The sequence below is a fragment of the Cyclopterus lumpus genome, chromosome 6 (assembly GCF_009769545.1).
Source record: "Cyclopterus lumpus isolate fCycLum1 chromosome 6, fCycLum1.pri, whole genome shotgun sequence".
Taxonomy (NCBI): domain Eukaryota; kingdom Metazoa; phylum Chordata; class Actinopteri; order Perciformes; family Cyclopteridae; genus Cyclopterus; species Cyclopterus lumpus.
In genome coordinates, this window is record NC_046971.1 from 18559796 (window position 1) to 18583554 (window position 23759).

At 41.5% G+C, this 23759-nt stretch overlaps 3 protein-coding genes across 9 annotated transcripts; 1 reads left to right on the forward strand and 2 right to left on the reverse strand.

The window, feature by feature from the left end:
• Nucleotides 1-21: 21 nt before the first annotated feature.
• ccdc113 (coiled-coil domain containing 113) lies at nucleotides 22-3789 on the reverse strand. 6 transcript variants are annotated; one of them, XM_034535623.1, is made up of 9 exons: nucleotides 3273-3789; nucleotides 2666-2801; nucleotides 2364-2519; nucleotides 2126-2275; nucleotides 1767-1877; nucleotides 1507-1605; nucleotides 1304-1411; nucleotides 986-1141; nucleotides 22-777 (listed from the first exon to the last, which is right to left on the reverse strand). In XM_034535623.1, exons 1-9 carry the CDS (start codon nucleotides 3362-3364, stop codon nucleotides 643-645), a joined length of 1143 nt encoding a protein of 380 aa, XP_034391514.1. In that variant the 5' UTR covers nucleotides 3365-3789; the 3' UTR covers nucleotides 22-642. The 6 variants fall into 6 exon arrangements, with proteins under 6 accessions (XP_034391514.1, XP_034391515.1, XP_034391516.1 ...); XM_034535624.1 differs by having other exon boundaries at nucleotides 22-774; nucleotides 3273-3565; XM_034535625.1 differs by having other exon boundaries at nucleotides 2899-3565.
• On the forward strand, nucleotides 3418-9205 carry parp12a (poly (ADP-ribose) polymerase family, member 12a). Its single transcript, XM_034535620.1, has 11 exons — nucleotides 3418-4020; nucleotides 4825-4960; nucleotides 5077-5335; nucleotides 5438-5560; nucleotides 5677-5866; nucleotides 5988-6156; nucleotides 6330-6565; nucleotides 6692-6779; nucleotides 7519-7649; nucleotides 8063-8214; nucleotides 8427-9205. Exons 1-11 carry the CDS (start codon nucleotides 3701-3703, stop codon nucleotides 8681-8683), a joined length of 2061 nt encoding a protein of 686 aa, XP_034391511.1. The 5' UTR covers nucleotides 3418-3700; the 3' UTR covers nucleotides 8684-9205.
• tbxas1 (thromboxane A synthase 1 (platelet)) lies at nucleotides 9196-17194 on the reverse strand. 2 transcript variants are annotated; one of them, XM_034535622.1, is made up of 14 exons: nucleotides 17130-17194; nucleotides 16611-16769; nucleotides 16241-16334; nucleotides 15646-15698; nucleotides 15400-15496; nucleotides 15171-15287; nucleotides 14425-14513; nucleotides 14198-14346; nucleotides 13752-13882; nucleotides 13318-13656; nucleotides 13105-13193; nucleotides 12811-12948; nucleotides 11988-12150; nucleotides 9196-10419 (listed from the first exon to the last, which is right to left on the reverse strand). In XM_034535622.1, exons 2-14 carry the CDS (start codon nucleotides 16712-16714, stop codon nucleotides 10306-10308), a joined length of 1677 nt encoding a protein of 558 aa, XP_034391513.1. In that variant the 5' UTR covers nucleotides 16715-16769; nucleotides 17130-17194; the 3' UTR covers nucleotides 9196-10305. The 2 variants fall into 2 exon arrangements, with proteins under 2 accessions (XP_034391513.1, XP_034391512.1); XM_034535621.1 differs by having other exon boundaries at nucleotides 16611-16772; nucleotides 17130-17180.
• Between the last annotated feature and the right edge of the window lie 6565 nt (nucleotides 17195-23759).

A 23759-nucleotide genomic window follows, 5' to 3' on the forward strand; every position in this document is an offset into this window, starting at 1 on the left:
AAGGAAATAGTTTGTCGAGTCTGAGGTCGGACCTTTTACCCCTCTTCAGAGTAACTTTTGTTTATTTAGTTGGCAATGGAAGTATTACAATCATTTTACTTGGGTAAACGTGGGAATATTTAAATGAAATGAATATAAACAAAATAAAAAGTACTACTTTACAAGTGAAAGTCTTACATTCAAAGTAATGTACTTCAATTGTTAGAAATTGAACTACTCGTGCAGAGTACCAGTAATTTTATTAGTAAAATGCTGAAGTGGTGATTTCATGCTGTAGGTCAGTGAAAACAATCTTGTCTGCTTTATATATTGTTGGGTAATTGAATCTACTAAAATCATACGTAGGTTCTGTATGTAAAATCAAATAATGCAAAGTAACTCATAGCTGTGGAGTTCAGTCAGTGAAACTATAAAGGACCAGAAGATGTTCTGGTAAATCTAGCAACTGTTAAAATAGCCAGCATCAAGAGAGTATACATATCCCACATGCTTGTGAGTGAAGAGAAAACAAACTAAGTCATATATCATCACCTAGTCATGATAAGGATTAAAGCTTCCACGCAACAGTCACATCAGAAGCTGGTCGGTTGCAACAGTAGCAACGCTTCCTGTCTGCCACACTAGACTTGTTTTTCTGATTCTCTATGTGCTGGTTTCTGCTATGTGTGGGAGCCTGACGGGGATCTGGTGCTCCCCAGTTCTAGCCGCCCCGGCCTCCGGCCCGTTTGCAGGAGTCTGTGTGCTCCAGGCTTTACTGTGGCTCTTCACCGCCATCTGCTGATAACGGAGAAGAGGGAGACCATTGTTTTGAACACTGCCACACAAACACTTTTTCTCTGCAGCTGGACTAAGGCTTGGCATGGCATGATAACAATTAAATAAAAACACTGCTTCAAAATGTTATCCCATTTTTTCTCGGGTGACCGAGAAGCCGGGAGACAGCTGGTTGTATTTGGGGAAATTAAAAAAAAAAGAAATGCTTTACCTCAGCGACCCCAAACTTTCTCTCCCAAGTGCGAATGCTCCGCTGCAGCTTCTTGTGTTTGTCCTTCACGAGCATGTACTCGGCGATATCAGGGGCCTGATAGTCGGACATCTGGCGCCGCAAGCGTTGGTTGAGGGCCTCCGCCTTTAAACGCTCCTGAAGTGGATGGGATGAAGTACACAAACTGAATTACTCTAAGGAGTATGGTTTAAAGAAGAGGGAGAAATTAAGTTTGAATTGATTCATGTTTTTAGTCTGCCACATTGGGCTTTAAGTTGGATCCTTAAAGTTTGAATAATTTTTGGACGAATGACAAACCTCCTCAGCGTGCTGTATCTTCGCCTCAATTTTTTCCAGCAACTGCTTCCTGTTGGTGAGGTCGTTGCTCAGCTCTGCGGCCTCCAATGTCACACTCTGCAGCTTCTCCTGTTGATTCACAAACAAAAAGGTGGTTTTACACATCTACACCAAATGAAACAGAAAAGTATCTCTCTCTCACATGCACATTTCTTCTGAGTTACCTTGTGTGTACCGAGGACACGTAGTACTTTCGAATTGTTCACTTGAAGTTCATCCAAGTTTTTGTCAATTCTCTGCTCGCTGTATCCCTGGAAGATGTCCTAGCAACGACACAGTGCCACCATACATTGTTACATTCACGAACAAATGGAAATCTGATTGCAGACTGCGAGTCACCGTTCTCTTGCACAGCAGTCCACTTGACAAACTACACTATCGAATGACCATCTATTGAGATATAATATACAAAATAATGCTCTACCTCGTACTCGGCTTTTCCCATCTCTTTCTTCTGTTGAAGCTGCTGCTGGAGCTTCTTCTCGTGGGCCTTCAGTGTCTGGTTCTTCAGCATAAACTTCTCCAACTGGGTGGCCTGTTTGTAGCAGAGCAGACAAAGGGAGGGCGATGATCAATATGGATAGGAGTTGCGAAAGTACTATTAAATGGAGCTTTATTGGCGGGAAGGTTTCAAGAACCATATGACCAAATCATCAGAATACCAAAAGTAGCTCACAGAATATGATTATGTTTTATATGTCGTCGCCTTACTTTTTCTGCAGTATGAATAAAACAACTGGTGAATTACACATCAGAAAATCCGAAAAAATTTAATATTCTCACCTTTGACTTGTCTTTGATGTACTGAAGCACTTTCCCAGGCTCCGTCATTTCCAACCTGTTGTCCTTCATAGTTTTGAGCAGTTTGCTATCAAACCTCTTCTGAGCCATTCGGATTTCTGCAAGACGCAATTCTGCTTCTTTCAGAGAGGCCTAGAGAGACAAGCACAGTCAGAGAGGGGAAAAAAATGCTCTGTAAGTGTGCGTTTGTGGGGTTTTTTGTGTAAGGGTATGTTGTAACCTTGTAGTTGTCCTGAATCCTCTCATATCTCTGTCTGACTTTCTCCTGGTCTTGTCGTGTCTCCATTACTTCTCTCTGTGCCACATAAAGTTTTTGTTCCAAGGTCAGCTGCTGGAGGGGTTCTGGTATGTTGGACCTGGATCTCCGCCCACGAACCTGATAAGACACACCTGCATATAAAAAGGATGTGGGGCTTTGCAGAGCATTTTCTGCCCTCCTGTTGCTGCCTGTTCCATTTCAGTGGACACTGAGTTTTGTATGTATAACACAAACAAACCGGTCTCGTTACTTGGTGCACTTACCCCACCCTCTAGGTTGGAGGCTCCTGCTGCCCCCGGACCGTCTCCCCCAGCCTGGGACACCAGGTCCCGAGGATCAATGCGACCGATAAAGCGCTCAAACATGTCGATCTCTGCCAAGAGGGCTGCGTTGGAACGTCTTGGGTGGGAATGAACATCAACAACTTCAAAATCAGATGAAGAAAATGTTTGAAGCTGAAAGGTGAACCTAACACTCAAATGTCAAACTTACTCACCTCTGATAATTGTTTCTAGGGAAACAGGAGCTTGCCTTATTGTGTAACAGTTAGTTGGTAGCCTACAGTTAATATTAAAACTCAAATTTGATGAAGCACTTCTCAACCTTTCACATTGGGGGTCATGAGACCTGGCTAATTTAAATGATGGTGCTCTAACTAATGGTGCTCTAGGATCTAGCGTTAGTTAATTGTGCTTTAACTAGTAGCTGACATTTTGCTCGTTTACCATATTGCTCAACAGAACTAGCTTAACTAGTTTAGCTAGTTTAGTGTTAGCAGGTTGCACACAATAGGTAACCTAAGCTAACGAAGCAGTCTTTAGGTGAACACACTTTACGGCTGAGCGACACACGGTTGAGTATTTTCATTACTTCAGTTTTTCGACTTGGTCGTGGAGGAGTTCTTGTTGTTCTTGTGGGACTTCTTTCCTTTTTTCTTCCACCAACGAAAGCTCATCCTCCATGGTTGCGAAGGCACACTGAAACTTGCTGCGGTTGCTAGGGCTCGTGTTGCCTTCAAGTGCTGTAGTACCTCTGTAATGCAGCTCGTGTTGCCTTCACGTGCTCCGTAAACAATGATTTGAATCACCACGTCCTCTCGCCTTTTGTTACTTTAAGGACTGTCCCGTAAACAAACCACAGCTTGTTCTCGTCCACTTGCTTCTAAATGACCTCCCCCTCGACTCGTTTTTAAGTTTCGGTTTCCTTTCTCTTTTGTCGGGCGTCGCTCTCTGGAAGGAGTCGAGTCCACTCTGCCTCGACAACAGCCCGAGTTGGCTCTGAGCAGAACTCCTTCCAGGATGACTTCAGTCATCTCCAACTTTGTCACCAAGACCCTGTGCGACCACCGGGGGTGTTTGGACTTCAAGCGGCTGGACGAGAAGATCGCACAGAATTTCACTGTCGCGGAAACGGTCCTCCGGGCCGTCCTCTTCGACGACGGTAAGGTAGCCATCCAGGGAGGACGGCAGGAAGCCGTCCGAGGACAAATCCTCAGCCAGGACAGTCTGCTGGTGGCGAAGACCAGCCTGCGGGTCTGTCAGAGGAAACCCGGAGAGTGTGAGCAGTGCGACGGGTTACACCTGTGCAGGTACTACGTGTGCGGAGACTGCACTTTCGGGTGAGTATAGCGCGTGTGTGAGATATGTAACAATGGAGAACGTTGTTAATGTTTAACGGCTTCATTTGTCAAGGCCACACTCCTGGTTGACTAAAGTAGGCCACACAAACTGTTCAGAAAGAACTGAGGACGAAGACGTTTTAAACGTTAAAGCCCCACGCGCATGCGCACGCACGCGGGTGTTTTCGCTTTTGTTTCCTGATTAACATGAGACCTTTCCTCTGGACTATCTGGCCGTGGACTCTCTCCTGACAGTTTTGTCTCCGTTTGGTGGCCATTGGTTCATTTTGCATGTCTATGGCCTTGTTAGTTTTATTGAACTTCCCTACAACCCCCAAACATTTGAAGAAAGATCAATACAAACAGGAAATGGTGACGTTTATATTAAGTGCGAGGAAAGGCGTCACGTTCGGGGCTCCTGTGGAGAACAACACACACTTGGATGCCGACTGTCTGTGCTTCTCTGTAAGATCAACAACAACAAAATGCTTAGCCTTCATTAAGTGTAAGTCCTTTATTGGACCAGAAGATGGCAGTAATGCACATCATATTATGACCCTGAATAACTAGTACTGTAAGTAAACAATTACAAAGCCGTGTGCAGAGTGCTGCCTTAAGTTTATTTAACCCCTTAGGACTGATGCGGTTTATGGTCCACATTTCACTTAACCTCAAATAACTCAAATGTCTAACTTTAGAGGCCTCCATCTTTACAGAAACCAAATGGATATGTGTATTTGTTCAGTGGTTAATTAATTAAAACCTTGTACCGTTCACTGATATTATATTGTATTCATTTTTCAGACTCAAGTGTAAAAATCCCCACCGTCTGTCTCATGCACACAACGCAGGGATTTTGAAACGACATGGGCTTCACGATTTGACAGAGAAACAGCTGTTCCAGCTGTTACTGCAGAATGATCCTTATCTGCTTCCTGAGGTAGGTTGCACTGGTAACCGTGGGAGACAGAGGTGGATGTTCACAATCTCTTGATAATGTGTATAAAGAGATTTACATTTCTGAAGGAATCACATTGATATGTACACCTCCTCTAGATCTGCCAACATTACAACAAGGGAAATGGTCTGCACGGCTCCTGCAAGTTCACCACCTCGTGCACCAAGCTTCATGTCTGCCATCACTATCTCCACGGTGACTGCAAGTTTGGCCCGTCGTGTAAGAGATCCCACAGTGTTAACGTGCAAGAAACGAATGTTCTCCGAGGAGTCAGTCAGGAGAACATTAAAAACCTTCTTGAGATCTACAAAAATAAATCCATCATCCTGGGTCAACAGGAGAGACCAGCTGTTCCCGGTAAAGAAGAAGGACTTTCTTTTTTTTTTAATAGAAAATCTTTTAAACTTCATCATAAGTTAGTGACAGTATATTTTCTGTGTGTGTGTGTGTCTCCTGCAGTGCTGCCAGAGGTTAGACCCCCAACTCAGCAGCTTTGCCAAAAATCCCCGACTAGTTCCATGAGCGACGCTGACCGGAATGAAATCTGCCTCTTCTTCATTCGCAGACACTGCAGCTTCAAGGGTAACTCTGGAATGAGTCACGACTGCAGTGACTTCTCAATACATGTGTAGATCTACGTGAAGGGAAGATGATGCGTACCACTTCCTGTGTATCATTGTTGTTGTTTTTGTTCACAGATAAGTGTGCCCGTGTCCATTGGCACCTGCCTTTTAGATGGCAGGTGTTAGACAGTGATGGTGTGACCTGGAAAGACCTTCCCAATATGGAAGACATTGAGAAAGCCTACTGTGAGCCGGGAAATGACACAAGCTCCACTGATCCACCATCGTCCACCATGGCGATTTTCAGACTCTTGTCTTTTCAAAGGTGCATGAATGAAGAAACAGACACTTCTCTGGCTTATGAAATTATTCTAGAGTACAAAATGGTAGTTCAAGTCTTTCGGGGATGAGTGAATTGTTGATTTAGTTCTACTGCTTGCTTTCAGTTCTGAATCCCGCCCCTGCGTCGACTTCATGGCAATGACATATGGACAATCTCGAGTTCGTCGCCTGTCCACTGCCTCCTCTGTCTCGAAGCCCCCTCACTTCATTCTTACAACACAGTGGCTCTGGTACTGGAAGGATGACAGCGGCATATGGCTGGAGTTTGGACAGGTCAGTCGGTACCAATAATATCCTTAGTTTATCGTACCTGTATGAGTTAACGAGTACATGTTGACTTGCCACGCTCTCCACTCTTTACTTAGTGATTTCCACCATTTTATTTCTGGCACATTTTACGTCGAACCTTAAACGAATTGCTGTCGGCTCCGTTTACTTCTCTGTAGAGTGATGGCGGCATACCGACCTCTGTCACTTCTCAAACTCTGGAGAATGTGTACCTGGCAGACAGAGATAAAGAGATTCCTTTTGGCGCTGGCAAACAGCAGTACATCCTCCACTTCCAAGGTGCAGCAGGAGCACACCAGATGTTTCAGGAGAATGTAAAATACAAGACCAAGAGAGAGGTCAGAAGGAGGCCCTGCTTCGTGTCTTCTCATGATGTGGAGGTGAAGCTGAACAGGTGTTTGTATTATTTAGTTTTCCATTGAGATATTAACATACTTTCTAACACTGCTGTTTTGGGGTTCTCTGTGTATTAAGGAGCTTCACAACAAGTCAAACACTTCTTCTGTTTGTCTCCTCTTAGTGCATCGACACACAGCTCCAGTTCCTCCACAGCTGAAAGTTTCCCATCCTACTGGGACACAACTGCCCAACCGGACTTTGGCTGCAAGGTAAACAAAGCATGTTTGTGTTCTGTGTTGCTTTTCTCCCTGTTTCCCAAAAATAAGTGTTTTTATTTTAGTCCAAAATGTCTATTTATTTGATAAATGATCAGTGAGGTTATGAAAAAAAAACACAGGCTTGTTTAGATGTGTGTAGATCAGCTGTTCAATCAGGGGTAGTACAAACAGGATGCTATTGTCCTCTTAGCAGGGAGGGACAGGGCCCTGTTAAGATTTAGGGAGATGGATAAGATAGTTCTACAGTCAATGACATTCTGTTACATTTGGTATACGAGTGCTCATCCTTAAATTATGATGTCAGCAGTAATTCAGAAATCTCACATTAAGAGTTTAATTATTCCAGTTTTATTTGGATGTTGCTCTCCGGTAGGTCCCAGTTATGTGAGGCTTAATTTAAAATGCCATTCAGTGGCGGGGAAGAAGGAGAGGGCAGCTCGCTGTGGACTGCAGCTGTCATGAGTTTTGTTTTTTCTTCTGCTTAATTTAGCTGCTTTGAATTTCCCAGGTTCTATTTTTGTTTGTCAACTTTCTGTTGTTAATTTGCACCTATTTATTTCTCGCACATGCCTTTTTAAAGTCCTCCAGTGCCAAACAACTTCCTCTGCCATTATCTAGGGTGGCGGCACTACACTGTGCTTAATATATCAGTTGTTTTCTTGTTTTGAACATTAAACATGAACTCGTGCATTAATGACCCGTTTATCTGCACTGTGCTCTTATATTTCAGCTCGTACCGCTCTCTAAATCTGCGAAGGAGTATAACAGGATTGACACGCTGTTTAAGCTCACCATGCCCCAGAGTAAAATTAACAACATCCAGAGGATCCAGAACCCCTCTCTGTGGAAAGTCTTTCAGTGGTAAATCCAGATCGGCCTTTTTGGCTTGAAGCTGTTAACAATATTTGTTATAACACCGTTGAATGCATAAACAATGTGAAAGGTGTCGCTCCTCTCGTAATGTTGAACCTACTGACAATTATCCCCTGACTGCATTTCCTGTAGCTTTAGAGTGAGTTTCAGCTCATTGTTTTTCTAGCCCGCAACTTTACACTTTGGTTCTCTCACCGCTCTCGTAGGCGTCATTTTCAGCTGCAACATGCTCTGAAAGCTCTGAAGCAGCAGACATACGGTTAGCAGCATTTAGCAGCTCAAGAGAGATTTTTTCTCAGGAGTTGGTAGACCAAAAACAATGCTTATAGATGCAATAACTCAACAAAGCAAACTAATTAATTATTTGCATCACATTCATGTTTCCTGCATTGTGTGTTCAGGCAGAAAGAGCAGATGAAGGAGAGGAACGGAGCTACATCTGGGAATGAGCATTACTTGTTCCACGGGACAGAAGAGACGCTGATTGAGGCCATCTGTGAGCAGAACTTTGACTGGAGGATGTGTGGTGTCCATGGCACGGCGTATGGCAAAGGTACAATCCAGTCCTATGATGAATATACAAATGTCTTTATCACTAATGTACCGTGTTGTTATATTTTAGTTATGAGAGTGTTTAACTCTTATTCCAGGTGCATCAGGCACAGGAACAGGGAAAAAAGCAGCATTCTTCCCCGTGGCAGTAGAAAAGAGCCAATCACACTCGGTATGCACCCGTATTAACGCAGTCTTTGTTATTATCTTTAGGGAGTTACTTTGCCAGAGACGCGTCCTACTCAGACAGATATGCCAGGGCCAAAAGAAGCCTGAACAAGATCATGTTTGTGGCTCTGGTCCTGGTGGGGGAGTACACCAAGGGAAGGAGCAGCTATGTGCGGCCCCCACTAAAAGGAGACGGCAAAACCCTCTACGACAGTTGTGTAGACTGCGAGAGCAACCCCAGCATCTATGTTGTCTTTGAAAAACAACAGATTTATCCAGAGTATATCATCGACTACTCATGAGTTACAATGCTGTTGCTTTCCTGAGTCGACTGGTCGGCAGTCACCCAACTTATTATGGGATGCATTCCACTTGGACTGGAATTAGTGGCTTTGGTAAAGGTCCATGTGTTTTCACATTGGTGGGAGAAGTATTTCTAGTTCTGCACTCAAAATCTTACTTTAGTCAAATAATTTACTGATATTGTTACGCTATTTTTCTCTGAAGACTAGAAGTATAAAGGAGGTTACATTGTGTGATTATTAGTGTCTTGATGAATTTGTGTCAGAAATTAATGCTTATTCCTTGGCCAATGACTAGTCTTATGATGTTGTTGTTGCTACAAGTCAAAGGTTAATGAGGGGCACACAATCTGGTGTTCAGATATGGAATCAACTGGTTATGTAATACATATATTACAGTATTTGTCTAATATCAGCTAAATCAGTTTGAATTACTCCATAACTATTCTAACTGTTCATATTATACTGTATTTGTTTGTTAAAATGCTATTAATAAAGCAGAGAAGAAAAACATCGATATAACAGGTGACTTTTTACTGGTATTGAATAACAACAGAACAAAGAAATCATCAGCACACGTTCATATTTAGTTCCATAAGTGGCATTCGACCCATTGTAAGTGTATTTCATTCAAACAGGCACATTCAGGCCTCTGGCCTTTTATCACAGCTGCTGAAATATACATTTTCTTTCATTAGACACATTTCAATTACCGGTAATCATCTGTAAATCACTCTTATGTATAAATTAATTAAAGTATCTATCTACCTGCATGATGAATAGCTGTGTATTTGTTTCCTTTCTGTACGGTGTAGATGTTTTTCTTGAAGGAAAACAAATGAGGTCATCAAGAGAAACGGGATCAAATGCTTTTCCTCCCACCTTTTGAGGTTGAATTTATTTTTTAACTGAGAAATTTGGGGCGAGTAAAGTCCACTTTCCTGTTTTGAGACATTTGATAAACGCCGACTCAGGTCATCAGGAATAATAAACAACATGAGGATTTCCTCTCACAAAACAGGATACATTTTTTTCACTCTGAAATAGCAGCTTTCATCTGCGGCGTTTAAAAGACACGGACACATGACCACACTGTCTATTGAAATATAATCAGTAACACTTACCTAAATATGTCCCTTTGTCTATGTCAACCTTAGAAATCAGTGATTGCATGCTGGTTAATTATATAGGTAATCAACCATCATGCATGGGAGGAAGCAGTAGTAAAGATAGCAGCACCATTTAACAACAGACTGCCATTAAATGAGGGAATGTGCAAACCTTTAGGTTCAGGTGATAGATTTGATCGACAGTGAATGGATAACATGCTTTCCCTAAATAACCTTTTCATGACACCTGCTCCAAATCTATCTGTTAAAAAAAATCAATATAGTTACAGGCACACTTCTATTCCTTTATTCACTCCCCTCTATTTACTCGCGTCTCATCATCCCTCCACTCTCCAGCTCGCTTGCCAAGAAGAGCCCTTTGAGGTATATTGTTACCTCTGAAATACGTTTCAAAGGAACAGATCCTTAACACTGACAGTGTGTCACTGTCACAACATGGACCCGCACAATGCTTTGTGATTGGTCCACCGTCCGTGAAGATCAGGTCAGTTTCTAGTTGTCTGGCGGAGAATTCACTTGACCTTCTGTCAGGTCCCTACGTTGAATTTTCACAAATATGCCGTTTTTAGGTCCTAGAGTGCTTGACGACTTCAACTCAAGAGGAACCTGCGCAAAGGAAAGAACACTATATGTAAAAGCAACATCTTCCATATATATATTACATGTATTCTCAATGAAGGATTATGTTCATGTAGCCCATTAAAACAAGTTGGTTCTTAATAAGTTATATGAAATAACTCAATAAAGGTAATTAACCTCAAAGTAATTTAGTTTAATAAGTGGTTAAATTAGAGATTTTAGTCATAAATAAGGTAGGAAGTAAGTCGTTAAAGTTATCTAAATAAACAATCCTAAACCATATTGAAGGCCCACAATAGGTTAAATTAGGTTTGTGCCATGAGGTAGGCTATCTGGTATGATTGGGCACGCTAGGTGTAGGGACATTGCGGCACCTTTGTTGCCTGAATCTTGAGAGACTTTGACCACAACTACAGTGGTTACGTGAGATAAGCAGATCATTTGATAGAGAATGGATTCAAGCTGCTATATTTCTTAGTTCATGAGTTGGTAAAAAAATAAAAACACTCGGTTGTAATATAAATAATAAAAGGGGTTATAAGCTCATGCAAACAGTATTGTGCAGATAGTTATTAGACAAAGGGCATGATGGCACAACTACAGCACTGGTGCTAAGGTGAAGGCATTAACCCGTTGCATGCCATATTGGTCAAAGATGTTGAGGAGAACACCGAGGTTGACTTCATTGAAGAAACCCTGCAGACCATAAAAGCTCTTGACGTGTCAAGGAAGGACGTTTCATCCTCAGTGTCGAGGCCTAACTGTACTGTGTGAATGCAGAGAGGAGGTCATCACAGTCCGGGCGTTCCGACAAGATTCTGGGAGTTTGTCTTTTGCCGGTTTCTGCTCGGCTGAGGCTGAAGGATTCGGGAGGCCGCACCGCACCCGAGCTACACAGGCCTGCAACGTTTTTTTGGTGTGTAAGTGGGCCCAATTAGAATGTGACGTATTAGCCAATTAGTGTTAAGTATTAGTCAATTCATGTGTTAAGGATTAGTTTTGAAAGTCCTGTTTCTTAGTTTGGAGAGGTCTGTTTTGTGTTCATATTATTGTCCCCCGAAAGGGTCAATATTATTTAGTCAGTAAACTCATTTCTTTTTCACAAAAAACTGTTGTCTGTGGTCAGTTCTTTAACCTCTAATGTGGTCAGTCATTTAAAATAAAGTGCGGTTCAATAAAATAAAGCCATAGCTAAATTGGAGAGGTTCTTTATTATTAACAGGGTAATATAAATTCCACCAAATACAGGTAAACCTACGTGTTCGCTACCTTAAGAGACAAACCCAAACACCCTATCATTCCCGTTTAAATATGTAACTTGGATCTACGAGAGTGTCGGGGTGCTACATTCATAAGCACGTATAAATAGCCGATATACACATACTGAACATCATAAATCATTGGTTAATTTGTGAAAAATTAAATATCTCAAAATATCTGGATCTTGGCCAGTGGTAAAATAAACTTGATGGGTCCTTTAATTAATTTTTTTAATTTCAATTTTGTCAAAATGTATCTTCCGTGTGTACGAATCATTCCTAACACTCAAGTAGTTTGAGACAGATTGTCTTTAGTGTTTTAAAGTATCCACCCACCTTGGTCTCAGAGCAGGCCACAATGCTGAACTTGCGGAACAGACGCACTAGAGCCATTTTGATTTCCAGTTGAGCGAGCCTCATTCCCACACAGTTACGGGGACCGGCCCCGAACGGCAGGTAGACAAATGGATGTCGACCGGCCTTGGCCTCTGGCGTGAATCTGGTTAAAAGCAGTACAGAATAGGGTCAGCTAGGTAGCGGGTTTCCTTTAGCACAGTGCAGGGACTTAACAACCTTCACTACAGCCGTGTTCGACATGTGTGGCAGAAGAAAGTTCCAAGGTGCTGTATATGCTCCATGTTAATGCTAAAGACGCTGACAGGTATAGCAATAAGCAACAGCTAACATTTCAAAAACAGAAATGCTAAGTCATGCTACTACAACGAGGCGAAAAGACACACGGGGTGTTACTGGTGACGTTAACGCCATGAAACTGAAGCAGCAAAATTCATAATTCATCTTATTTACACCTGTGCTTTTCCTACTGTGACATGTTATAACGCTTCTGTGAAAAAGGAATATATGAAATCATATCTTTTTTTTGGGTGGGGGAGGTCCATCATAACCATTTTCTTTTATTTTTGAGCCGTTAAAAGTAATATCCAGCTTTAAGTTATGCGACACAGTATTGAAAAGAAAATCAATACTTTGAATGGCTGTTGCAAACCACTTTTCAGTTAACTGCAGTTAACTGATGTGTCGACAGACACATGAAATAAATGAATTTTGTCAGCAAATCCAGTTGAGCCATCTCCTAAATGTAAACGATAATGAAACACAAAGCACAGGCACGTTATTTAGTGTGAGAACCGTCTCCTACCGCTCAGGGATGAACCTCTCGGGCTCTGGCCAATGCTCCGGGTCGTAGTGGAGGAAGCCCACTGGGATCTCCAGCGTCGCTCCTTTAGGGAGGAATTGTCCGTTCAACATGCAGTCCTGGTCGATGTCTCTCGCAAACCTTTGTGGGTAATAATGCCATGATTGTATGTTTGATAACTAATTTTCCACTCTTTACTGCACGCGATTACTGTATGATTAATGAACGTGCTCCTCGTGACTGTAGCAAATCTAATAAAAACGCACCTTTTGTGTTCATTTAATGGTGTGAATTTACCTGAATCCAGGAGGGTAGAGGCGCAATGTTTCACTTAAAACCATATCTAAATACTTCAGCTCCTGGACATTTGTGTAATCTGCTGACTCCTGCAACAAAAAAAGGAAAAATAAACAGTGTGCACTGAATTGAAACTGTCCAGAACTAAGAAAGTATGTCGCAAGTAGCTGAAGAAAATGAGATCAGATCAAATTGAAGCGTGATAACACTCACGTGTCTGGTGAAGAACTCATCCACTTCTTGCTGAACTTTGCATTGACATTCAGGGTGGATGGCCAATAGGTAGCAGGTGAAGGCCAACGCGCTGCTGCTGGTTTCGTAGCCCGCTAGAAGAAAGACAAAAGCCTGACCCACGATCTCATCCTCAGTTATCATCTTTTTCTTCGGACGCCTGGAGGAGGGCTCCTGTGGGTGAAGGCGGTCCACCTGATCCGAGGCCGACGGTTGAGTCTGCTGATCGCCAGCAGGATTCGCTGGGTCAACGTGGTCCAGAGACACGCACTCCTTGCTGGTTCGGGCATCTAACATCAGCTGAAGGAAGTCTCTACGCCGCTACATGCAAAGAAACAAAACTTCTTTTTTTTTAAATGGATGTGAACGTATAAGTTGTACTGTATTCAAGATTAGTAGATGTTCATGAGATTCACTTGTTCTGCAGGCTGCTCCTCTCGCTGCTTAATGATCTCCTGAATGCCGTTGATGAAGAACTGATTCATCTGGTCTCGTCTTTTGTTGGGGATGAGTCTCACCAGAGGAGCCGTGATGAATGGAAAAGCAACTGGACGCACAAACCAGAGATGTTGACGTAACTACCTGAAATGTCAACTTTACACTCACAAATATGACCGCAAATGCATGTTTGTTTTTTAAAATCTTAAAATCTACAAGGATCTTTTTACTTATTTTTCAGCTACATTCTCTTCACATTTATTGTCCAATTAATTATTCTGCAACATATGTATTTCACAGAAGATAGTAAACCTTCCAGTTTCTAGTTTATGTTTAAATAATATTTGACTGTTTTGCCTTCGTGTAATGTCTCAAATGTGATCATTTATACACCTAAATGACAATACCAATAGATTTGACTGACTGAAAAATAGCATGATGGGCCTGAAGAAGGAAAAGGAGAAGAACATCTGTGCATGGCGGACAAACGGGTCATCTGGGTTGTTCTGGGAGTCCACCTGAGTTGCAAATGCCACGCTGGCAATAACGTCCATTGTGAAGCAGCCAAAACACCTGCAAAACACACAAATATGAGGAGCGAACACTACACCATGATACAAACAGCCTTTAGTTCACTGCGTGTCTGATTACTTGTGGATGTCAAAGGTCTCTCCTGACTCAGCGGAGACATTCAGATTTCTCATCAGGGCATCGGTGGCTGTGTTGATGAGAGGAACCATCTACAGGAAGATATAAAAAGACAGCGATACTCGTCACAGCTGCTGAGAGTTTCTGGGAAAGGACAGAAATACCTCAAAAATGGTCATTTAAATTGAACTGTAAAGTAAACCGATTCAATATGTTGAGTTATTAAGACAAGACAGAGCGTCATGAGAGACCCTCCAAAAGTCAGAACGGTGTTTTGAAATGAAAAGTGATTTTGAACTTTACAAATGGACCGTGAACTCAGCACGCCTTGGAAACCGGCCCCATTTCAACAAAAGAGTCCTTCACGTCCGCTCTTGCACCTGGACTGCAAAGCTGTCTGCAAAATGTATGATATATACTACAGTTGAAAGCCCCACTATAACTTTATTAGACATGTTTATCAGCAGAACCAGGCCACCGAAATAACCCCCCTCAAAAGTTACACCAAATGGAAGTTTTATAAGAAACTGTTAATTCATTAAACTAATGCTCAAATTTGACACATTTAAATAGTTTACAATACATTATCATCCATATCCACACTTCTGAACCATCCATCTGTGGCAGACAGTAACTTATGAGACCATCAGATGCATCTGCTTTTCTAATTGGCAAATTTTAAGACCACAAAATAACAATCTTCGTAATAAATACTGGCTGATTTTAATTGGCTGCAACTCGTGTCTCACCTCTTTCATCTTGGCAGCACTGAATGACGGGGTCAGGATGCTCCGCACTCTCTTCCACTGCTCATCTCTCAGCATGAGCAGACAGTCCATCATGGGCTTGGTCGCGAAGCGAAGAGTCTCCACAAAGAGACAGGAGAGTACATCTGTTATCATTACATCATTGGGGCTTCCGCTGAAATCATGAGCGAGTGCAAAGTGTGCATGTGCATGTTTTGGTTAGTGTCCTTACCATTCTGTTTGTGAAGCTGCTGAAGTCCCTGACCAACACCTGTCTTAGCATGTCAGGGTCCGCTATCACCACCACCGGTCTACGGCCCAAATAGTACCTAAAAAAGTACACCCAGCTATCTTAGTGCTGCTCACATATTTTTGTTTCCAAGCAAGGGTTTATTTGATTTTATAACGTGGAATAATTAGAACCAATATAATGTTCAGACAATCAAATACTGACGTAGAGAATATTTAATCTACTTACCCACAAACTCTGCCATGTGTCTTTATGATATCACTGATAGCGTTGAAAAAACCCTGAAAGAAAACAACATATTAACAATAATATCCCAAAACATCAGAAAGGAATTAGAGAATATATTCATAAGTGTATAAATCATAGAACAAGCCAACAGTATGACAGTCAATCAGCTGTAGGGCTCTGTGGGAGCTGCATATATATGCTAGTTGTTGTTATGCCATCAAAAGCCTCCTTTCAAGATTCTGAAACAAGCTTGATGAACGTCTGCAGTGGGAGCTACAGGGGCCACGGCCACCTTGTTTGAGGACTAAATCAGGATCTGCTGTGCAGAGACACATCTGTATACTATAAACACCTGGAACCACTTCACTCCACCTTACGCCGAATGAAGAGTATAAGAGGTTTCCAATTGAACCTGCTGAATGTTTCTTATTCTGCTCTCACAGCACTTACATATAGTCCAGTGCATTCCTGCACAGCCATGTTGAAAGTAAGATCTTCTCACTTCAGTGACTTAAAGTTAAAGATACCAACAAAAAATAAAAGGTGAGAGATTGAGGTGTTGTTTAGTTTGATGTAAATTGCAGCAATATCTTACCTGGCGAAACATGAATAAGTTGCCCAAGAAAGGTATTGGCTTTGGATGTTTGATTCCACATCGAGAAAGGACTGAAAAGGGGTACATTGAATACCTTGAAGACAGAGAGAAAAGCAGAGTTGAGTTGATGGGTTTCGACCCTCTTGTCCGTTGGTTCCCGGTTAGCTTAGGAAACTTTGAGATGTTCCTTCCCCATAAAATGCTATCGGAAAGCCCAACATGCAAAACAGCAAACATCACATCCGATGACTGAGGATTGTTATGAATATCTGAGTTCACGCAGAACGTGTGCTTTATATCCGCACACAGCATAACTCCACACAGCATAATGCAGCTTCACAAACAAACCAGGATGTCATTATGTACCCACCAGTAGAGAAGACCCAGAAACACCAGAAAGAGGCTGAGAGTCGCAGACGACCCACTGGCCTGGATGTGGAGCACATGGAGGATGTCAGCTAAAGCCTCCATCATGGAAACACTTCTCCGCTGCCAGCATTAGACCACGGATCCTGGGTCAGTGTAAAAGCTGCTGAATAGATGCATATGACGCATTAGTCACGAGTAGAAGTTAATGATCTTCAAACTTTCAAATGACGTAGGCCATTATTTTAGGCAGGGTGTATTCCTACAGCCGCCTGTTGACGTGTCGCAGTTTAACGGACGATCCACGAATGTCACGTCAACAACACGCGAAGCACACAAACAAACATGCGTCCCATCTGTGTCCAAGTTGAACTGCGTGTTTAAAACCTCGAGGACAGCGGTAGGTCAGCTGTGACAACAACACGCCGTCCCTCGTGTATCTCTTTGTGAATACATCAAGATGAATAAGACGTGCGTGCATCATGTCAGCGCCTCTTATTAATACATCTAGAGTCGCGCTTACCTTCAGACACTCTTCGCTTGTCAATATTATCGTGACACGCTGACAGCAGGTCGCAGCCCCAAAGGAGCCCGAGGTGCATACTGCCACCCAGCGGATGGGAGTGGCATGAAAACATCATCTAAATTAAATAAACATGGATAAAATCCATCACATACTGCAATGTCAATATTGCAGAGGGAGACAGTAAAACGGGTGGGAGAAGTATTTCTACCACAAATACAAGTTCTGCATTCAAAAGCTTACTTTAGTCAAATAGGCATTTGATTTACTGATAATGTTACGCTATTTTTCTCTGAAGACTAGAAGTATAAAGGAGGTTACGTTATTAGTGTCTTGATGAATTTGTGTCAGAAAATAATGCTTATTCCTTGGCCAATGACTATTATTATGATTGTTGTTTGTTGTTGTTTGCTGCATGTCATTAATGGAGTAAACAGTTTAAACCTCTTCAATCTGTCCACTGGGGAAACTGCAGAGGACCCAAATAAAAACAGCTATTAACAATATGTAAAGTCCAAATGTAATTACTGTTGTGGTTCAAAAGCAGGACTGGAAAAAAAATACAAAAATAGCAGCATATTTGGTAACAATACCCAACTATTTTCCCCTAGCATGTAACACATGTAGGGACATTGACTACTCCATAACTATTCTAACTGTTCAAATTATACTGTATTTGTTTGTTAAAATGCTATTAATAAAGCAGAGAAGAAAAACATCAATATAACAGGTGACTTTTTACTGGTATTGAATAACAACAGAACAGAGAAATCATCAGCACACGTTCATATTTAGTTCCATAAGTGGCATTCGACCCATTGTAAGTGTATTTCATTCAAACAGGCACATTCAGGCCTCTGGCCTTTTATCACAGCTGCTGAAATATACATTTTCTTTCATTAGACACATTTTAATTAATCATGTGTAAATCAGTCTTAATGTATAAATTAACAATTAAATTAATTCAGGGCTGCAATTCAAAACAAGCATCTCAGAATAAAGTAAGACTTATCTACCTGCATGATGAATAGCTGTGTATTTGTTTCCTTTCTGTACGGTGTAGATGTTCTTCTTGAAGGAAAACGAATGAGGTCATCAAGAGAAATGGGATCAAATGCTTTTACTCTCACCTTTTGAGAATTCACTTGACCTGTCAGATCACAAATATGCAGTGTTTAGGTCCTAGAGTGCTTGATGACTCAAGAGGAACCTGCACAAAGGAAATAACACTATATGTAAAAGCAACATATTCCATATATATTATGTTGATGTAGCCCTGCACAGTAAAATCTGAAGTGCGAAATTAACTCGTATAGTGTTAAAATTAACACTATGCCAGTGTTTATATAATCCACTCGGTTAAATATCCAACACTCACAGTGTTGTCTTATGACACATGAAAGTGTATTTGTTTACACTAAATTTTGTATTTGTATTTAGATTAGTTAAAATGTGAAGTAGCAGTGAGAAAATACAACAAATCAAATGAAACAAATGTTTCCATTTATTCAGAAAATGTATACCAAGCACCATGGGCACAACTTAACTACATACCGAATGCACATTTACAAAGAAAATAACGGTCAAATATAAAGGCTCTCATCTTTACCATAAGCACTTTGTAGGTCAAAGGGCTTGTATATTACAATACTGTCTGCTTTGATTACAGCTTTCTCATCACTTTCACACACTTGGTAGGCATGGAAATGCTCACTAAAATGGTCAACCACAATCTTGTTCACTTCAAAGTAGATAACGTCGACTAAAAACGATCTTCTTTATTCTGCAAAACCCAGGCATATCATGATCAATCTCACTGCAAATGATTAGTACTGTCCTGTACTGTCCCACTGATTTTAACCCAGTTGGTAGAGAAGATGTCATTCGGTACAGCAGCATGCAGATCTCGAGCAAACATGTCACTGTGGTCTACAAATGATTTCAAAGGTCCATATTCAATGTGGTTTAAAGGTGATGTCTCCCAATGAACATTTGATGTTTTTTTGCAAGAGATCTTGTTATATTCTAGAGTATTTTTAAAGGCCTTGTGTTTTGCTTCGAATCTCATGCTCCACATGTGTATCAATGGTCCGATTTTTCTCATACAGGCTGGTTAATGTATCATAAAGTCACAATGTCATCAAAAAGCAAAGGAATGTTTCTGACAAGACAAAGAGACTGAGCAGAATTGAGTCCTATGTTATTGCCACTACCGTTCAAGTTAATCCTTGTAGGGCGATTTTTGCGCTCAAAGTACCCATAGTCAAAAGCATAAATCCTAGAGAACATATTTTATTTTGACAAAACGTTTTCTGAGAGATAGTTCAACAATAACCAATAACACCCCTTCAAGAATGTCATGCAGTATGTCCAAAGAAAAATTGTGGCAAACATGAAAAAACTGCAGGCTGTTAAGAGTTGAATTTCTCTTTAAACCAAACACGGATAACTTCTGTGGGTCTGATTGTAACTCATTGCAGTGCATTTCAAAAAGGTCATCCTCATTGTAAACATTCTGTGCATCAGCTTTTTCAATCAAACGACAGAAATAATGACCACTAAAAAACACTCAGTAAAACCCTGAATTGCGTGCATCCTTAAATTGTTCCCAGTTATCTGACATATAGTGCCACGGACCTTTTCAGCGGAGAAAGGATTATAGTATTATAGTAAAAGTGCAAAGGTTTTAGCATCAAAATATACGGAAGAAAATAGACTTAAAGAACCCAAAGGAAAGGTAGTCCTTATGCAGAAAGGCTTATTTCAGAACCATATATATATATATATATATATATATATCAATCATATGACTGGATTATAATTAGTGATGCATTAATGTGAGCTTCACTTTAAATGATGCAGAGGATAAAGGTGGAGCTAATTTGAATGACTTTATGTACCGGTACTGCTGGATGTTTTTACCTCTAATGATACATCATTATTTATTAATTGATGTATACTCTGTATGAATAATCTAGATCTCTAAAGTAACGAAAAGCTGCCAGATTAATGTGAGCGAGGAAAAAGGACAAAACTTAGCAATACCTGGAAACACTATAAAATATATTTCCAGACTTTCCAGACCTGTAGAGTATGTGTGTGTGTGTATATATATATATATATATATATATATATATATATATATATATATAAATAAATCAAAAAGGATGACTGAAAATGTTTTGTTACTTTAATCCAAATAATGCAAATATACCAAATCGTAAAAAGTTGAAAAATCTTCTAAATTAGGTGAACATAATAATAAGTTTTAAAAAACTTTATAATTTGGTGTCTTGCTGTGCATGTATAATGTCTCGTCTTTCTTTGGTAATGATCACGGGGAGAAGAGTGTGTGTGTGTGTGTGTGTGTGTGTGTGTGTGTGTGTGTGTGTGTGTGTGTGTGTGTGTGTGTGTGTGTGTGTGTGTGTGTGTGTGTGTGTGTGTGTGTGTGTGTGTGTGTGTGTGTGTGTTCAGGCTCTGACCTGAAGCCGCAGCACGGCAGGGTGAGGAGGCGGAACACTGCCAGCAGCACCCGGAGGGGCAGCGGGGTGAAGACGTACAGGAAGGCGTCCACACACAGGAAGAAGCCAAAGGTCATCAGCTGGAGAAGTCACACAGAAACAACGAGCGTCAGTGGGGGAAGACACCATGCAGACACATTTACTCATTGTCTTTAAGTGTTTCTATGTGTCAAAAAAAAGAAAACAACAAAATAAAAGTTTTCCTCACATCCAAAAATGATCACTTCTCTTTTTTGGAGGACATCACTGATAAGCAACACATGGGACACTAAAATTAAAAAGGATTCGGCCCAAAGCAAAGATGCAGCGGACACATACTGTACCTTCACAGCTCCCCACATACAGTCATTGCCGCGTCAACTCCACAAAATAATAAACAAAGACTGTATATTGTGTGGTTTTAATACTAACATGGGTCAGTCTTCTTTTTATTTGATTACATGTTAACCTGTGTTTTAATTGTTTTAATTGGTCATGTATCATCATCATCATCATCGTGTCACACATTGGAGAGGTACCACACAGTTCAGATTAATCAACATGTTATGTTTCAATACTGCTACCTGGGCCCTATTTCTCGTACGTGGCTAACGTTGTTAGCGGGATCATTTTCCAGATGAGATTACACAAGTCAGGGTTTTCGTTTCCTCGTTGGTGGGCATCATCAACAACAACAATGAGTTGGCCTACAGGGAGGAGGTCCGGCAACTGGCGCTGTGGTGCGCAAACAACAACCTGGCCCTCAACACTGGACAGACCAAGGACATTGTGGACTTCAGAAAGACCAAATGCTGGACACACGCCCCCATCCACACCAACGGAATGGAGGTTGAGCGTGTCTCCAGCTTCAGGTTTCTGGGAGTCCACATCTCCGAGGACCTCTCTTGGACCCTCAACACCTCAACCCAGGTCAAGAAGGCACACCAGCGTCTCTTTTTCCTGAGGAGACTGAAGAAGATCCACATGTCTCCTCAGATCCTGGTGAACTTCTACTGCTGCACCATCGAGAGCATCCTTACTAACTGCATCACAGTTTGGTATGGGAACTGCTCTGCTTCAGACCGCAAACTCCTACAGAAGGTGGTTAAAACTGCCCAACGCATCACCGGAACTTCACTCCCTGACATTGAGTCCATCCACCTCAAGCGCTGCCTCCGGAGGGCTCGCAGCATCGTCAGGGACCCCTCACACCCCAGCCACAGACTGTTCGCCCTCCTTCTCTCTGGGAGGCGCTACAGGAACCTCCGTTCCAGGACCAGCAGGCTCAGGAACAGCCTCCGCTTGTTGTATCTTTAGTCTCGTGTTGTCTCTTTTTGTCTCTTTAGTCTCTTGTTGTCTCTTATTGACCTCCGCAGCATGGTATCAAGTGTTGGTACCACTTTCTCCTCAGCTGCCTGTTGGAGATCTGGCTCTGGAGATCTTCAAGCTGGGACTTGAAGGAGCTCTCGCTGGTCTGCCGCTCCTTTTCCTGGTGCTGCAGAGTCTGCTGGAGGCCCTCTGTGGCCTGAAGGAGGTAGGTATTTTCCTCCTGCCACGTAATGTTCTGGAGCTCCACCAGCTGCTCAGCCTGGGTCACAGCAGACGAGAGGTTCCTGTTGTCCTCCTTTTGCTTGGCGAGCTGAACCCCAAAAGAGTCTTTCTCCTGCTGCCATTGGAGATGCTCCCTCTTTAGCTGGTCTTCACAGTTTTCCTTTAGAGCAGCAATGAGGTCCTTATGTTTTGGTTCTTGCAGACCTGCTGCCTTTAGCTCAAGGAGCGTCTGATCTGAGGAGCCTCAAGACTCCGGGAATGTGAGCCGGCATCCGTGGATACTCGGTCAAGTGAGCCGCCGCTTGAAATGTAATGCGCCTCTATTCATAGTGTTACGGTACAGAGGCTTGTACGGCCCAAAAGCACGGAGATAGACAATTATTTAAGCAATGACTTGTCCAATTTGATATAACAAGTCAAAAACAACATTAATTTGGACATTATATGAAATAATATTATAATAACATATGAAGTTAAACTAATGTACTGTTTTTAATTGAAAGTCAGCTCAAATTCAATGATTCTATTCATAATTTCACAATATTATAACTGTTATTAAAGCAGATCCTTAAAAGGTTATATTCTATTTCCACTGGATTGTTGTTCATGAGGTCCCCTGCTATGTTCATGTGTATTTTAGATTTAACTGTACAGTATTTGTGAACATTTGGCTCAAATGAAAAGATGATATTCTTAATTTCCCAATAGTTGAACTGCTTTTAAAGCATATCTTTAAAAGGTTATATTCTATTTCTACTGGTTTGTTGTTCCCGAGGACCTCTAATACGGACAAAAGCACAAGATATGGCAGGACAACGATGAGCTACTCTAACAGCCATCATTACCTTCATTAACTTTAGCGGCTGTCGATTGGTCCTACACCTCCTCACCTCGTAACACTTTTTCCTTTTCTTATTTTTTTGAACATTTGCTTCTATCCAAAAGTGTTGGATAGAAGCAAAAAGGGGCCCGGAGGGCGTGGAGCAATTTTAGGAGAGGCGAGAGAACGGCCTGAGTTTTGGGAAATATGAGCTTAAACCGAGTGTCCTCTGAATTGTGGGATGAGATGAACATCTGGGACTTCTTTTTTGCACAAAGCATAATATAAAAAGACAATTATTGCCTTCATAACCAATGAATGGCGGTTACACTGATGAGGCTGGTCTAACGTGATCGTTTTGTACCTCCTGGTCTAACGTGACCTGTTTCTTAATTCTTGGTCTAAGGTGACCGTTTCGTATCTGCTGGTCTAACTTGACCGTTTCTTTTGTTATTTTATGCAGCAACAACTTATCCTGTCAGCAGAAAAATGGCTTGATATGAATTTAACATTTTGATAAAGTCCATGTCGTACAATAAGAAATAAGAAATATCTGGAAATATCTCTACTGAGATTACAGCTGTGGCTCTGGGCTCACCACCAATTTTTGACTTTTTGATTCCGACATTCCAGGTGTATTTTATTAAAACATTTTTTTAAAGTGGATTAAAAATCATAATAAAGTAAAACATTTCGAAAGAAAAGATTAATCTTTTTTTTTTTACATTTTATTATTTTTTTAAATCAGCAGCAGCTCCT